The sequence below is a fragment of the Staurois parvus genome, unplaced genomic scaffold (assembly GCF_062004578.1).
Source record: "Staurois parvus isolate SC_StPar_1 unplaced genomic scaffold, SC_StPar_1.0 ptg001076l, whole genome shotgun sequence".
Taxonomy (NCBI): Eukaryota; Metazoa; Chordata; class Amphibia; order Anura; family Ranidae; genus Staurois; species Staurois parvus.
In genome coordinates, this window is record NW_028318872.1 from 218,597 (window position 1) to 232,025 (window position 13,429).

The 13,429-nt window shown below is 50.3% G+C and overlaps 1 protein-coding gene across 2 annotated transcripts; it reads left to right on the forward strand.

The window, feature by feature from the left end:
* Window positions 1-23: 23 nt before the first annotated feature.
* Window positions 24-12,775, forward strand: LOC149440532 (ribonuclease inhibitor-like). Of its 2 annotated transcripts, none has more exons than XM_089658479.1 (4): window positions 24-1,490; window positions 4,977-5,174; window positions 10,886-10,968; window positions 11,072-12,775. In XM_089658479.1, the coding sequence occupies exons 1-3, from the start codon at window positions 1,267-1,269 to the stop codon at window positions 10,926-10,928; spliced, it is 465 nt and encodes a 154-aa protein (XP_089514605.1). In that variant the 5' UTR covers window positions 24-1,266; the 3' UTR covers window positions 10,929-10,968; window positions 11,072-12,775. The 2 variants fall into 2 exon arrangements, with proteins under 2 accessions (XP_089514605.1, XP_089514606.1); XM_089658480.1 differs by having other exon boundaries at window positions 11,104-12,775.
* The last annotated feature ends 654 nt before the right edge of the window (window positions 12,776-13,429 follow it).

Here is a 13,429-nt window from a genome sequence, read left to right on the forward strand (position 1 = left end):
ATACTCAGGTGTGAAGATTACTTCCGTCCTTTGTCGTAACTGCCGTGGTATTTGTTTCATGGTATTTGTAACAAGCAGAAGTGTAGTTAAGGAAGAAGCCAAAGGTCGGTAACAAGTGGTTGCAGGTTGGGAACAATAAGAAGCATAGTCGAGGAACAATCCAAAGGTCAGTAACAAGTGGTTGCAGGTTGGGATCAAGCAGAAGTGTAGTTGAAGAACAATCCAAAGGTCGGTAACAAGTGGTTGCAGGTAGGGATCAAGCAGGAGAGTAGTTGAGGAACAAGCAAAAGGTCGATAGCAAGTGGTTGCAGGTTGGGAACAAGAAGAAGCGTAGTCAAGGAAAAAGCCAAAGGTCGGTAATAAGTTGTTGCAGGTTGAGATCAAGTAGAAGAGTAGTTGAGGAACAAGCTAAAGGTTGATAGCAAGTGGTTGCAGGTTGGGATCAAGCGGAAGTGTAGTCAAGGAAGAAGACAAAGGTTGGTAACCAGTGGTTGCAGGTTGGGAACAAGCAGAAATGTGGTCGAGGAAGAAGCCAAAGGTCAGTAATGAATGGTCCAGGTAGGGATCAAGCAGAAGAGTAGTTGAGGAACAAGCCAAAGGTTGGTAACAAGTGGTTTGTAGGTTGGGAGCAAGCAGAAGACTAGTTGAGGAACAAGCTAAAAGGTCAATAACAAGTGGTTGCAGGTTGGGATCAAGCAGAAGCATAATCAAGGAAGAAGCAAAAGGTCAGTAATGAATGGTTGCAGGTTGGGATCAAGCAGAAGAGTAGTTGAGGAACAAGCCAAAGGTTGGTAACAAGTGGTTGCAAGTTGGGATCAAGCAGAAGTATAGTTGAGGTAGACGCCAAAGGTTGGTAACAAGTAGTTGCAGGTTGGGATCAAGCAGAAGAACAGTTAAGGAACAAGCCAAAGGTTGGTAACAAGTAGCTGCAGGCTGGGATCAAGCATAAGAGCAGTTAAGTAACGAGCTAAAGGTTGGTATTGAGCAGTAGCAGAAGTACAGATGGCAGCAGGAGTGACAAGAGCGAGATATTGACTGGTAGGAACACAATAATCTTCCAAATAGGAAGTGCAAAAGTGTGGATCTAATAGGAAGGTTATGGGAGGAGCAAAGGGTTCAAGGTTCAAGAGAAACAAGTTACAAGGCAAGGTGGTCTAAGGAGCCAAGCAGGGAGCTGGTTAGCATCTCAGGTGGCTCAGCAAGAAAGAGGTACTGCCAGACACAGCAGACGTTGTAGGTCCAGATCCCGACAGATAGGCTCCGGGGATGATGGAGTTGGAATACAAAGCAATGAAGTTGTGTTTGTTGTCTCTTTACAGGTTTTCTTGTTATGAGAAAAACTCCTTGTCATGTGAGGGGCTCCGTTCTCTGATTGTTACACACAGCTCTTTAAAAAGTCTGGTCATACTTTCGCCCCGTCTGCAGGATTCCGATGTGACCCTCCTGTGTGAGGGACTCCGACACCCAGACTGTACTCTGCAGGAGCTGAGGTGAGAATGATCTTTGGAAGAGCGAAGGGCCACTTAAGTGATTTGGTGTCGCGGGCCTCAATGAAAGGAAACGGTTCAGAATTTCACATTTTTTCATTTTGAATCGCATAATGAGCATTTTCCACCTGCAGCCTCTGAATGTCGGCGGGAGGGAGAGGAGGAGAAGCCGGCTTTCAGCGGTTGCAGGAGGAAAATGGAGAGGATCGGTTCCTGTATATGATGCCCCCTCCTGTCCAAGTGTGAACAGAATGTGACAGGGAGGCCACACGGGCTCCCTGGAGCATGGCACAGGGTCACCATTGCGACCCCTGATCCATCATCAGTGGGTGCGGGTGGGGGGGGCCTATAAGTACGTCCAAACTATGGGGTTTTACTGTCCCCCAACCACAAATGTAAATGGGCCTTTACTTTCCTGAGCCCCCTATAAGGCTGCTTTCACATTGGTGTGCTGCGGGTTACCCAAATTGCAGGTGCTTGTGGGCTTCTTGTGGGTTAGCTGCGCTTTACCATAGACGTCTACTATATCTTGAGGGTGCGGGACACGTTCACCAAACCCACAGGATATAATAGAAGTGCACTTCCCTGGTTTGAGGCTGAGGACCACATCAGAGGGCTCCGAGGGCCACATGTGGCCCCTGGTTGAGGGAGAGATAATATGTAGAACTCTGGCAAGATCCTTCTGTGTGAGGGACTCTGCAGGAGCTGAGAATTATACTACAAATTGGGAAGTTGGAGGAACCTCCAGCACTGAGTGTATGTAATAGCAAGGGGGGCTGGGGTGTGATGGAGGGTCTAGTTTTGTAGGTTTCTGGGGGATCTATTGTATAAAGGGAGGTGTGTTGTTGCCGGGGGAGGTCAGTTGTTGCTGGGAGGGATACTAAGAGGATGTCTGTTTCTGGAAGGTCTATTGATGTTGGCTGCTAGGAGATCTATTGGTCATGTCGGGGTCTTGTTGCTGGAAGGTCTATTGTTGTTGGTGAGGGTTCTACTGCAGTAGGGAGATCTATTGTTGCTGGTGGGGTCTATTCTTGCTGGAGAGAGGAAACTATTGTTGATTGAGGGATATTTTGCTGCAGGAGGGTCTATTGTTGCTGGAGTGGGATCTATTGTTGCTGGAGGGAGGCCTAGTGTTGCTCATGGTGTATTATGCTGCAGAGGGGGCTATCATTGCTGGAGTTGGATCTGTTATTGCTGGAAGGGGGCCTATTATTGCTTGGGGGTAGTTTGCTGTAAGAGGATCTATTGTTTTGGCAAGGGTCTACTGTTTCTGGGAGATCTATTGTTGCTGGCAGAGTCTATTCTTGCTGGAGAGGGGCTATTGTTGTTCAAGGGGTATTTTGCTGCAGGAAGGTCTATTGTTGCTGGATTTGGGTCTATTGTTGCTGGAGGGGGGCCTAGTGTTGCTCCTAGGGTATTTTGCTGCAGAAGAGTCTATTGTTACTGGAGTTGGATCTATTGTTGCTGGCAGTAGGCCTATCAATGCTCAAGGGGTATTTTGTTGCAAAAAAAGTCCACTGTTACTAGAATGGGCTCTGTTGTGGCTGGAGGGGGACCTATTGTTGCTTGGGGGGTAATTTGCTGTAGGAGGGTTCATTGTTGCTGAATTGGGATCTATTGTTGCTGGGGGATTAATGTTGTTGGCAAGGCTTCTACTGTTGCTGGGAGATCTAGTGTTGCTGATGGGGTCTTTTCTTGCTGGAGGAGTCCTTTGTTGCTCAAGGGGTATTTTGCTGCAGTAGGGTCCGTTGTTCCTTGAGTGGGGCCTATTGTTGCTGGAGGGGGACCTAGTGTTTTTTCATGGGGTATTTTGCTGCAGAAGAGTCTATTAATGCAGTATTTGGATCTATTGTTGCTGATGGGGGCGTTATTAATGAATGAGGGGTATTTTGTTGCAGAAGGGGCTATCGTTACTGAAATTCGATCTGGTGTCATTAGGTGCAGGCAGGTCTACTGTTGCTGGAGAGGGATCTATTGTTGCTTGGGGAGTGTTTTACTGCAGGGAGTTCTCTTGTTGCTGGAGGGGGATCTATTGTTGTTGGTCAGGTCTTTTGTTGCTGATTGCACGATCTATTGTACTGCTTTTCTTGTTATCATTAACTAATTCCATACAAATTACTTAACACGGCGAATATATACTTGGTTCTGTATTTTATAAAAGGGGCGGTACTGGGCGCTGGGTAGGGGGAGGAATCAAAGGATGGTGCTCGGAGGTGGATAGGGGAGGGATCAAGGGATGGTGCTTGGATGTGTGTAGGGGGAGGGATCAAGGGACAGTGCTCGAAGGTGCATAGATGGAGGGATCAATGGACGGTGCTCAGAGGTGGGTAGAGGGAGGGATCAAGGGACGGTGCTCGGAGGTGGGAAGGGGGAGGGATCAAGGAACAGTGCTCGGAGGTGCATACGGGGAGGGATCAAGGGACGGTGCTCAGAGGTGGACAGGGGTAGGGAAAAAAGGACAGTGCTCGGAGGTGGGTAGGGGAGGGATCAAGGGACGGTGCTTGGAGGTGGGTAGAGGGAAGGATTAAGGGACGGTGCTTGGAGGTGGGTAGGGGAGGGATCAAGGGACGGTGCTTGGAGGTGAGTAGAGGGAAGGATCAAGGGATGGTGCTCAGAGGTGGGCAGGGGAACGATCAAGGGACAGTTCTAGGAGGTGGGTGAAGGGAAGTATCAAGGGACGGTGCTCGAAGGTGAGTAGGGGAAGGGATCAAGGGATGGTGCTCGGAGATGGGTAGAGGGAAGGATCAAGGGACAGTGCTTGGTGTTGGTTAGGGATCAAGGGATGGTGCTCGGAGGTGGGTAGAGGGAGGGATCAAGGGACTGTGCTTGGAGGTGGGTAGATTGAAGGATCAAGGGACAGTTCTAGGAGGTGGGTGGAGGGAAGTATCAAGGGACAGTGCTCGGAGATGGGTAGAGGGAAGGATCAAGGGACAGTGCTTGGAGTTGGGTAGGGGGAGGGATCAAGGGACGGTGCTCAGAGGTGGGTAGGGGAAGCGATCAAGGGACAGTGCTTGGAGGTGGGTAGAGGAAAGGATCAAGGGACGGTGCTTGGAGGTGGATAGAGGGAGAGATCAAGGGACGGTGCTTGGAGGTGGGTAGAGGGAGAGATCAAGGGACTGTGCTTGGAGGTGGGTGGGGGGAAGTATAAAGGGACGGTGCTCGGACATGGGTAGAGGGAAGGATCTAGGGACAGTGCTTGGAGTTGGGTAGGGATCAAGGGATGGTGCTCGGAGGTGGGTAGAGGGAGAGATCAAGGGACTGTGCTTGGAGGTGGGTAGAGGGAAGGATCAAGGGACGGTGCTCAGAGGTGGGTAGGGGGGACAGAGACAAGGGGGGTACCAGCACCTATTCTCTGAGAACAGCCATGCTATCAATGATGTACTAGTTTGCAGGACTCGGGGGCTCCCACATTTGGGCTGTACCCTGTAGAAATGAAGATATGGTGGCTGGAGATGGGTCCGAAGATTCAGGTTGTGTCTCTCTGTTCAGGTTCACCTGCAGCCTAACCCAGGCAACCTGCAAGGACCTCCATGACCTCATTACAAGTCAACCAGAGACCAAGCTGGATGTGATGTGTCACGTTGAGGAGGAGACGTCAATCCCAGACGTGCATCGGTTGTTTGGATCCCTTCGTCTACCGGGCTGCCATTGGAATGACCCTTTGGTCAACATCCGGGGAACAATCAAGTGAGAACAAAATCCTATATTCCCTGTTTTGTAATGAAGGATGATGAAGGGAAAGGGGACAGGCGGTGTCTGGGGAACGCACACATGGGGCCAAGATCTGGAGTCTGAACAAGGCACCGAGCACTCCTAGGCGGCATTGGCAGACTCTCCCACGAAAAGAGGACATCTAAGTCCCTTCAGTCTCTTTTGAACAGATTAGATCGGCCATTCCCACCTTCAACACAGAGGAACCCTTGTAGCCACTTCCCAATCTCAGGGAACCCCGGATAAAACTTTCCACAAGTCGCATTAGTGTGATCAGGGCCAGGACAAGGGGTGGGCCGGAGGGGCGGCTGCCCTGGGCACAGTGGTATCATGTGAGGTGGGGAGCACCACAAGGAGATTGGGGGGGGAGACTTGTGTTGGGAGGGGGAGGCAAGGGGTAAGAATTTTTTTAAGAAGGGAAATTTAGGAAGGTGTGCTAGGAGTGGGGAATTGGGGAGATTTGTGTTGGGAGGGGAATTTTTTTTTTGGGGGGGGAATTTGTATTAGTAGGGATAATTGGGGGCTATGTGTGCTAAGAGAGGAAATTGTGTGTGTGTGCTGGGGGTGGGGATTTGGAGTGGGGGGAGAGGATTTGTGCTCGGAGGGGAAAATATTTTTTTTTGTGGGGGGGAATTTGGGGGGTATCTGTGTTAAGAGGGGAAATTTGGGGGGTATGTGTGATAAAATAGGGGATTGGGGGAGGGAATTTGTGCAGGGGTTGGATTTGGAGTGGGGAGAGAGGATTTGTGATTGGAGGGGAAATTTGAGGGGTAGAGGATTTGCACAAGGATGGGGATTTGTACTAGTAGGGATAATTGGAAGGTATCTGTGTTAGGAGGGGAAATTTGGTGTTTGTGTGTGATAGGATAGGGGATTGGGGGAGGGAAATTTGTGCTGGGGGGGGATTTGGAGTGGGGAGGGAGGATTTGTGCTTGAAGGGGGAATTTTTTTTCTTGGGGTGGGATTTGTACTAGTAGGGATAATTGGGGGGTATTTGTGTTAGGAGGGGAAATTTGGTGTGTGTGTGTGTGTGATAGGATAGGGGATTGGGGAAGAGGAATTTGTGCTGGGGGGGATTTGGAGTGGCGAGAGAGGATTTGATCTTGGAGGAGGGTTTTTTTTCTTTGGGGGGGGGGGGATTTGTACTAGTCAGGATAATTGAGAGGGGATTTGTGTTAGGAGGGGAAATTTGGTGTGTGTGTGTGATAGGATAGGGGATTGGGAAAGGGGAATTTGTGCTGGGGGGGTTGGAGTGGGGAGAGAGGATTTGTGCTTGGAGGAGGAATTTTTTTCTTTGGGGGGGGTGGATTGGTACTAGTAGGGCCAATTGGGGGGTATTTGTGTTAGGAGGGGAAATTTGGGGGAGAGGGGATGTGTGATAGGACAGGGGATTGAGGAAGGGGAATTTGTGCTGCCGGGGGGGGGGGGGAGATTTGGAGTGGGGAGACAGGATTTGTGCTCAGAGGGGAAATTTGAGTGGTAGAGGATTTGTGCTTGGAGGTTAAAAATTTTTTTTGGGGGGGAGGGGATTTGTACTAGTAGGGCTAATTGGGGGGCATTTGTGTTAGGAAGTGAAATTTGGGGGAGGAGGGATGTATGATAGGATGGGGGATTGGAGGAGGGGAATTTGTGCTAGGGGAGATTTGGAGTGGGGGAGGATTTGTGCTCAGAGGGTAAATTTGAGGGGTAGAGGATTTGTGCAAGAAGGAGGATTATTTTTTGGGGGGGGGGATATGTGCTGGGGCACCCAGATGTGACAGCTTGCGGCTTCAGAGCTGGGTGGCCACTGTGCATGCGCGAGCAGCACTGCGCTTTCTGAATATTCCCGTTGTGCTTTGGGACCTGACGCGTGTCCCAGACTACGGGGAGGGAGGGGGAAGGACAACGTCTGTTTCCAATCGCATAGGCCGATCGCAGCGGAGGTGGGAGCGGGTACCTGTCAATTTCGGTGCCAATCCTTAAAGGGGAGTGGGGGACCAGTCCTCAAAGCGGAACGTCCCCTTTTGGGTGGAGCTCCGCTTTAATTTATTACCCACTTGACCCCCGGAAAATTCCCCCCCCTTCCTCAGCGGGACATTTCCTGAGATGTGTACAAACCTGGGGGCCAACTCCAGGAAACGTCTGACCTCTGTGATTGCCAACAAGGGATTGGCCACCAAGTACTAAGTCATGTTTTGTGAAGGGGATCAAATCCTTCTTTCCCTCATGAACATGCAGATCAGTCATCACCTTGGAGTTGGAGGCATTCGCCAGAGCCAACTGTCTTATCTTCTCCATGCTGGCCTTTATTTACCAGAAACTGCCCGCATCCTCCACCATATGTAACAGGGTTCGCTCGGCAGCGGGTGTGTGTGACCCCCTGGATGGGTGCACACAGGCACAGCACAACAACAGTGGAGGTGAAAAAACAAAAAGGTGCAGTTTATTTACACTATTTACAGGAAAACGTCAAATCAAAAAGAAACATCAAATAAAATCCTGGCCAACTTGGCTACTTACTGTACAAATGGCTTCCCTAGCTATCCCCTAGGTACTGCCTAATGCTATACCTAGTTTCTGGTAGTTGGAGGCTGGCCACACAGGCTTTTGTCTCCCTGCACTCAGATAGGATGGTGCTCCCCAGTCTACCCAGGCACAGATCTGGTTCCAGGTTGGAGCCACTCCCTAAGCATGCTGGGAAGTTTTATCAAGGCCTTAATGAGCTGACTACCTTCAGCTGGGCTCATTACCTCAGTGCTGAAGGGCTCAGCACTTCCCCCTAGTGGAACAAATCCCCATAGAGCAGTGGTTCTCAACCTTTCTAACGCCGCGACCCCTTAATACAGTTCCTCATGTTGTGGTGACCCCCAACCATAAAATTATTTTCGTTGCTACTTCAGAACTGTAATTTTGCAGTGGGAGGAATAGTGCCCCATCATTGGTGTCAGTGGGAGGAATAGTGCCCCATCATTGGTGTCAGTGGGGGGAATAGTGCCCCATCATTGGTGTCAGTGGGAGGAATAGTGCCCCATCATTGGTGTCAGTGGGAGGAATAGTGCCCCATCGTTGGTATCAGTGGGAGGAATAGTGTCCCGCCATTGGTGTCAGTGGGAGGAATAGTGCCCCATCATTGGTGTCAGTGGGAGGAATAGTGCCCCATCATTGGTATCAGTGGGAGGAATAGTGCCCCATCATTGGTGTCAGTGGGAGGAATAGTGCCCCATCATTGGTGTCAGTGGGGGGAATAGTGCCCCATCATTGGTGTCAGTGGGAGGAATAGTGCCCCATCATTGGTGTCAGTGGGAGGAATAGTGCCCCATCGTTGGTATCAGTGGGAGGAATAGTGTCCCGCCATTGGTGTCAGTGGGAGGAATAGTGCCCCATCATTGGTGTCAGTGGGAGGAATAGTGCCCCATCATTGGTATCAGTGGGAGGAATAGTGCCCCATCATTGGTGTCAGTGGGAGGAATAGTGCCCCATCATTGGTGTCAGTGGGAGGAATAGTGCCCCATCACTGGTGTCAGTGGGAGGAATAGTGTCCCATCGTTGGTATCAGTGGGAGGAATAGTGTCCCGCCATTGGTGTCAGTGGGAGGAATAGTGCCCCATCATTGGTGTCAGTGGGAGGAATAGTGCCCCATCATTGGTATCAGTGGGAGGAATAGTGCCCCATCATTGGTGTCAGTGGGAGGAATAGTGCCCCATCATTGGTATCAGTGGGAGGAATAGTGCCCCATCATTGGTGTCAGTGGGAGGAATAGTGCCCCATCATTGGTATCAGTGGGAGGACTAGCGCCCCATCACTGATGTCAGTGGGAGGAATAGTGTCCCATCGTTGGTATCAGTGGGAGGAATAGTGCCCCATCATTGGTGTCAGTGGGAGGAATAGTGCCCCATCATTGGTGTCAGTGGGAGGAATAGTGCCCCATCATTGGTGTCAGTGGGAGGAATAGTGCCCCATCATTGGTATCAGTGGGAGGAATAGTGCCCCATCATTGGTGTCAGTGGGAGGAATAGTGCCCCATCATTGGTATCAGTGGGAGGAATAGTGCCTCATCATTGGTATCAGTGGGAGGAATAGTGCCTCATCATTGGTATCAGTGGGAGGAATAGTGCCCCATCATTGGTGTCAGTGGGAGGAATAGTGCCTATCATTGGTGTCAGTGGGGGGAGGAATAGTGCCCCATCGTTGGTGTCAGTGGGGGGAGGAATAGTGCCTATCATTGGTGTCAGTGGGGGGGAGGAATAGTGCCCCATCGTTGGTGTCAGTGGGAGGAGGAATAGTGCCCCATCGTTGGTGTCAGTGGGGGGAGGAGTAGTGCCCCATCGTTGGTGTCAGTGGGGGGAGGAATAGTGCCCCATCGTTGGTGTCAGTGGGGGGAGGAATAGTGCCCCATCGTTGGTGTCAGTGGGGGGAGGAATAGTGCCCCATCGTTGGTGTCAGTGGGGGGAGGAATAGTGCCCCATCGTTGGTGTCAGTGGGGGGAGGAATAGTGCCTATCGTTGGTGTCAGTGGGGGGAGGAATAGTGCCCCATCATTGGTGTCAGTGGGAGGAATAGTGCCCCATCATTGGTGTCAGTGGGAGGAATAGTGCCCCATCATTGGTGTCAGTGGGAGGAATAGTGCCCCATCGTTGGTGTCAGTGGGAGGAATAGTGCCGCATCGTTGGTGTCAGTGGGGGGAGGAATAGTGCCTATCATTGGTGTCAGTGGGGGGAGGAATAGTGCCCCATCGTTGGTGTCAGTGGGGGGAGGAATAGTGCCCCATCGTTGGTGTCAGTGGGGGGAGGAATAGTGCCCCATCGTTGGTGTCAGTGGGGGGAGGAATAGTGCCCCATCGTTGGTGTCAGTGGGAGGAATAGTGCTCCATCATTGGTGTCAGTGGGAGGAATAGTGTCCCATCATTGGTGTCAGTGGGAGGAATAGTGCCCCATCATTGGTGTCAGTGGGAGGAATAGTGCCCCTTCATTGGTGTCAGTGGGAGGAATAGTGCCCCATCATTGGTGTCAGTGGGGGGAGGAATAGTGCCCCATCGTTGGTATTAGTGACACAAATGATGGGGCACTATTCCTCCCACTGACACCAATGATACTTACCTTGCTGACCCCTGCTCCAGCCTGGGCTCGCTCTCTCCCTCTCCCATCTACAGCCTGCAGAAGCAAAATTTGCACTTACCTGTCAGCTGTCTTCCTTCTCTGGCCTCTCTCCTCTTCACTCGGTCCTGCAGCTCCCTCGATCTTCTTCGATCTGCGCGTTCTGCCGCTCGGCTCCTCCTCTCCAAGCTCCACCTCCTCGCCGGTGATTGGCCGCCTGTGTGCCTCTCCTGAGCTACAGTTCCGGTGGCCAATCAGCGACGAGGAGGCGGAGCTGTTGAGTGATCCCGGAGGTGTGGCCAGGTTACAGGGGCAGCATATCATCCCGCCCACAGATCGCGAGACAGAGCAGCGGTGGCTCGGTTCCTAAGACCATCGGAAATATGTTTTCCGATGGTCTTAGGCGACCCCTGGGAAATGGTCGTTCGACCCCCAAAGGGGTCGCGACCCCCAGGTTGAGAACCGCTGCCATAGAGTCTGAACCTTGGACAAATGTATCGTCCATCCAGGACACAACCAGGTGATTTCACCTGCCTACTGTCACAGTATGTACAGTATATCTATGTATGTGTGTATCCTGAGGATAACGTCTCCTTCTTCTTCCATGTAACTCCAGTGAATACATTGGACTAGAGTACAGCCCAACGAGGACTACATGAGCAGATCCCAATGAAGAGGTCCTACACAGAAACATTGGATGTAAGTGTCTTTCATTGCCCATGAATTGGTTTTTGGCAATTTTGCCGCTTCAAGTTTAGAGAAGTGATTGTTCAGTAAAAAAGAAGTCTTACTTGTTTCTTAGAAATGGTTTACTTATCCTTCCCCCTCCACAAGATCCATAACTTCCAGAACAGAATGCCCAAAGGATAGAACCCCCGCCAGGAAGAAGAGTTGGGTTGGACACGTCTTCTAGAAATCAAACCACACAGGGGTTTCCACCATCCACACGAACATAAATGATGTCCAGCCTCCTGGCTCTCTCCTGGACTATTGCCTTGGTCCTCCAGACCATGTAACCCAGTAGACCCAGTGAACTCAGCGCACTCAGCCAACTCAGCCAACCCAGCCAACCCAGGCAACTCAGCCAACTCAGCCAACCCAGGCAACTCAGCCAACCCAGGCAACTCAGCCAACCCAGGCAACTCAGCCAACCCAGGCAACTCAGCCAACCCAGGCAACTCAGCCAACCCAGGCAACTCAGCCAACCCAGGCAACTCAGCCAACCCAGCCAACGCAGCCAACGCAGCCAACGCAGCCAACTCAGCCAACTCAGCGAACCCAGCCAACTCAGCCAACCCAGCCAACCCAGTACACGGTCAATTCTGTGACATGATTGGACAAGACGTGATAGAAGAACGATAGCGAATATATTTGGAGATACATTGGTTTCCTCTGCTTATTGGACAGCTCTGGGATTGATTGTAAATGGGGAACCAATCAGTAAGCAGCGTGCATATCTCCCTGGACCTCAGATTCACATGATTCCGGCTGGACACAATCTGGTGATAGGGGGATGATTTACTGATGAGAGGTGGCTGGTCACTGAAAGGCCATCTCCAGTGGAACATTCTATTCTATTCGATTCTATTCCAGTCATAAAATTTCACCGTGCGAATATTTCAGCATTTACTTGAAAATCATGAGCAATTCTTGCAATGTTTGTAAAAATGTCCATTTCTATTTGTTGCTTTTCATGTTTTTTTTCTTTATTGTGCAAAACCCAAATGATAGAAAGGTATGACGCCAACATATAAACACCTTCACCCCTCCAAGGTGTCACCGGGACCCCCCACTTCATGGTCTTTATTTATTTCTAGTATAATATTACAGGTACTGATAGAGTGCCCGTCTATTTAGGGTGCACTGTACATATATATTGTACATTCACATCAGTTCCCGCCCCCGAGGAGCGTACAGTCTAAAGTATTGTTAGGAATGGACTTGCCAGTAATGGTGGGACTCACCTGCCTTGTGGGCTGCAGTACCAGGGCTGGCCAGCGGGTGCTCTCAGCAATCAGAGACTCAACCCTGCAGCCAGCCAAACACCTGAAACTGCTTAGGCAGGTGTATTTAAGTGATGGCCAGACCTGCAGTCTTTGCCTTGGTGTGTGTGTTTTTCCTGGGCCCTGTATCTTGTAATCCTGCATTCTTGTTCCTGTTCCTGTTAGTACGTTTCCTTGTTGCCAATCTCTGCCTGTTCTGATTACGCTGACCCTCTCCTGCTCTGACCCCGGCTCGTTCCTGACCATCCCTCTGCCTGACCCTCTGTACCACGCTGCCCGCTACCTGCTGAACCTGGCTTGTGACCCCGACCATTCTCCGCTTGCTCCTCCTGTTCCTACCTGCCCGACTGATATTGACCCGGCCTGCCTGACGACGCTTGCATTGTATGTACTGTTATCTGTGGGTGGTTGGTTTGGTTTGTTTGCACTGTATTATGTTTTAGTATTGCACTGCGTTTATGTTTGTATTGTTAGTGTTAATAAATTATATTGTTTATAACATATCTGAAGTCTGCGTTTCCCTGCGTCAGTCACACACCTCTGGTCATACCCGGGAGCCCTGACAGGTATCTTCCCGCCAAAAGTCCCGGATTATATTTTGGGGGTTCAAGGACATGTGACCACAAAGAAAGGACTAGATAAAAGAAACGTTAATGTGCCCCCCCCCCACGATGGAATACCGATCCAGCAAGAGGGTATGGAGGAGGCACAAGCGCTATGCGTCTGAAGAGGGTCCCTGGCTGAAACTTGGGTGGAACGTTACAAAATGTTGTGAACGGAGGTAAAGTCCTTTAAAATGACTGCATTGGGGGGGAGAGAGAAACATCCCTGTCCCTTTAAGAATGCTAGACTGCAGATGAAAGGTTAAAAATGAAAAATATATCCAGTATGTATAATAGTATGTAATTAGACTGTATTATAATAATATACTGTCAATAAAAGAAAAAAAATTATAAAAAAATATAAACGGTATATATGATGTAAAAGCATGTAAGTAGTGTATATTATAATAATATACTGCAAAGGAAAGGTTAGAAAAAAAAAATATATCCAGTATGCAGGCCTTGAAATTTCCACTCTGTCAGAGCCTGGGATCGAACCTGGTCCTTCTGCAGTGGGAGGCAATGTCTCTTCTCACTGAACCACCTGGAATGCTG

Bases quoted from the DNA above. Each gene is read 5' to 3' on its own strand.
- LOC149440532 (XM_089658479.1), top strand. From the start codon at position 1,267: ATGATGGAGTTGGAATACAAAGCAATGAAGTTGTGTTTGTTGTCTCTT. The intron at 1,491-4,976 runs GTGAGAATGATC...CTCTCTGTTCAG, and splicing joins TGTACTCTGCAGGAGCTGAG to GTTCACCTGCAGCCTAACCC. The intron at 5,175-10,885 runs GTGAGAACAAAA...ATGTAACTCCAG, and splicing joins AACATCCGGGGAACAATCAA to TGAATACATTGGACTAGAGT.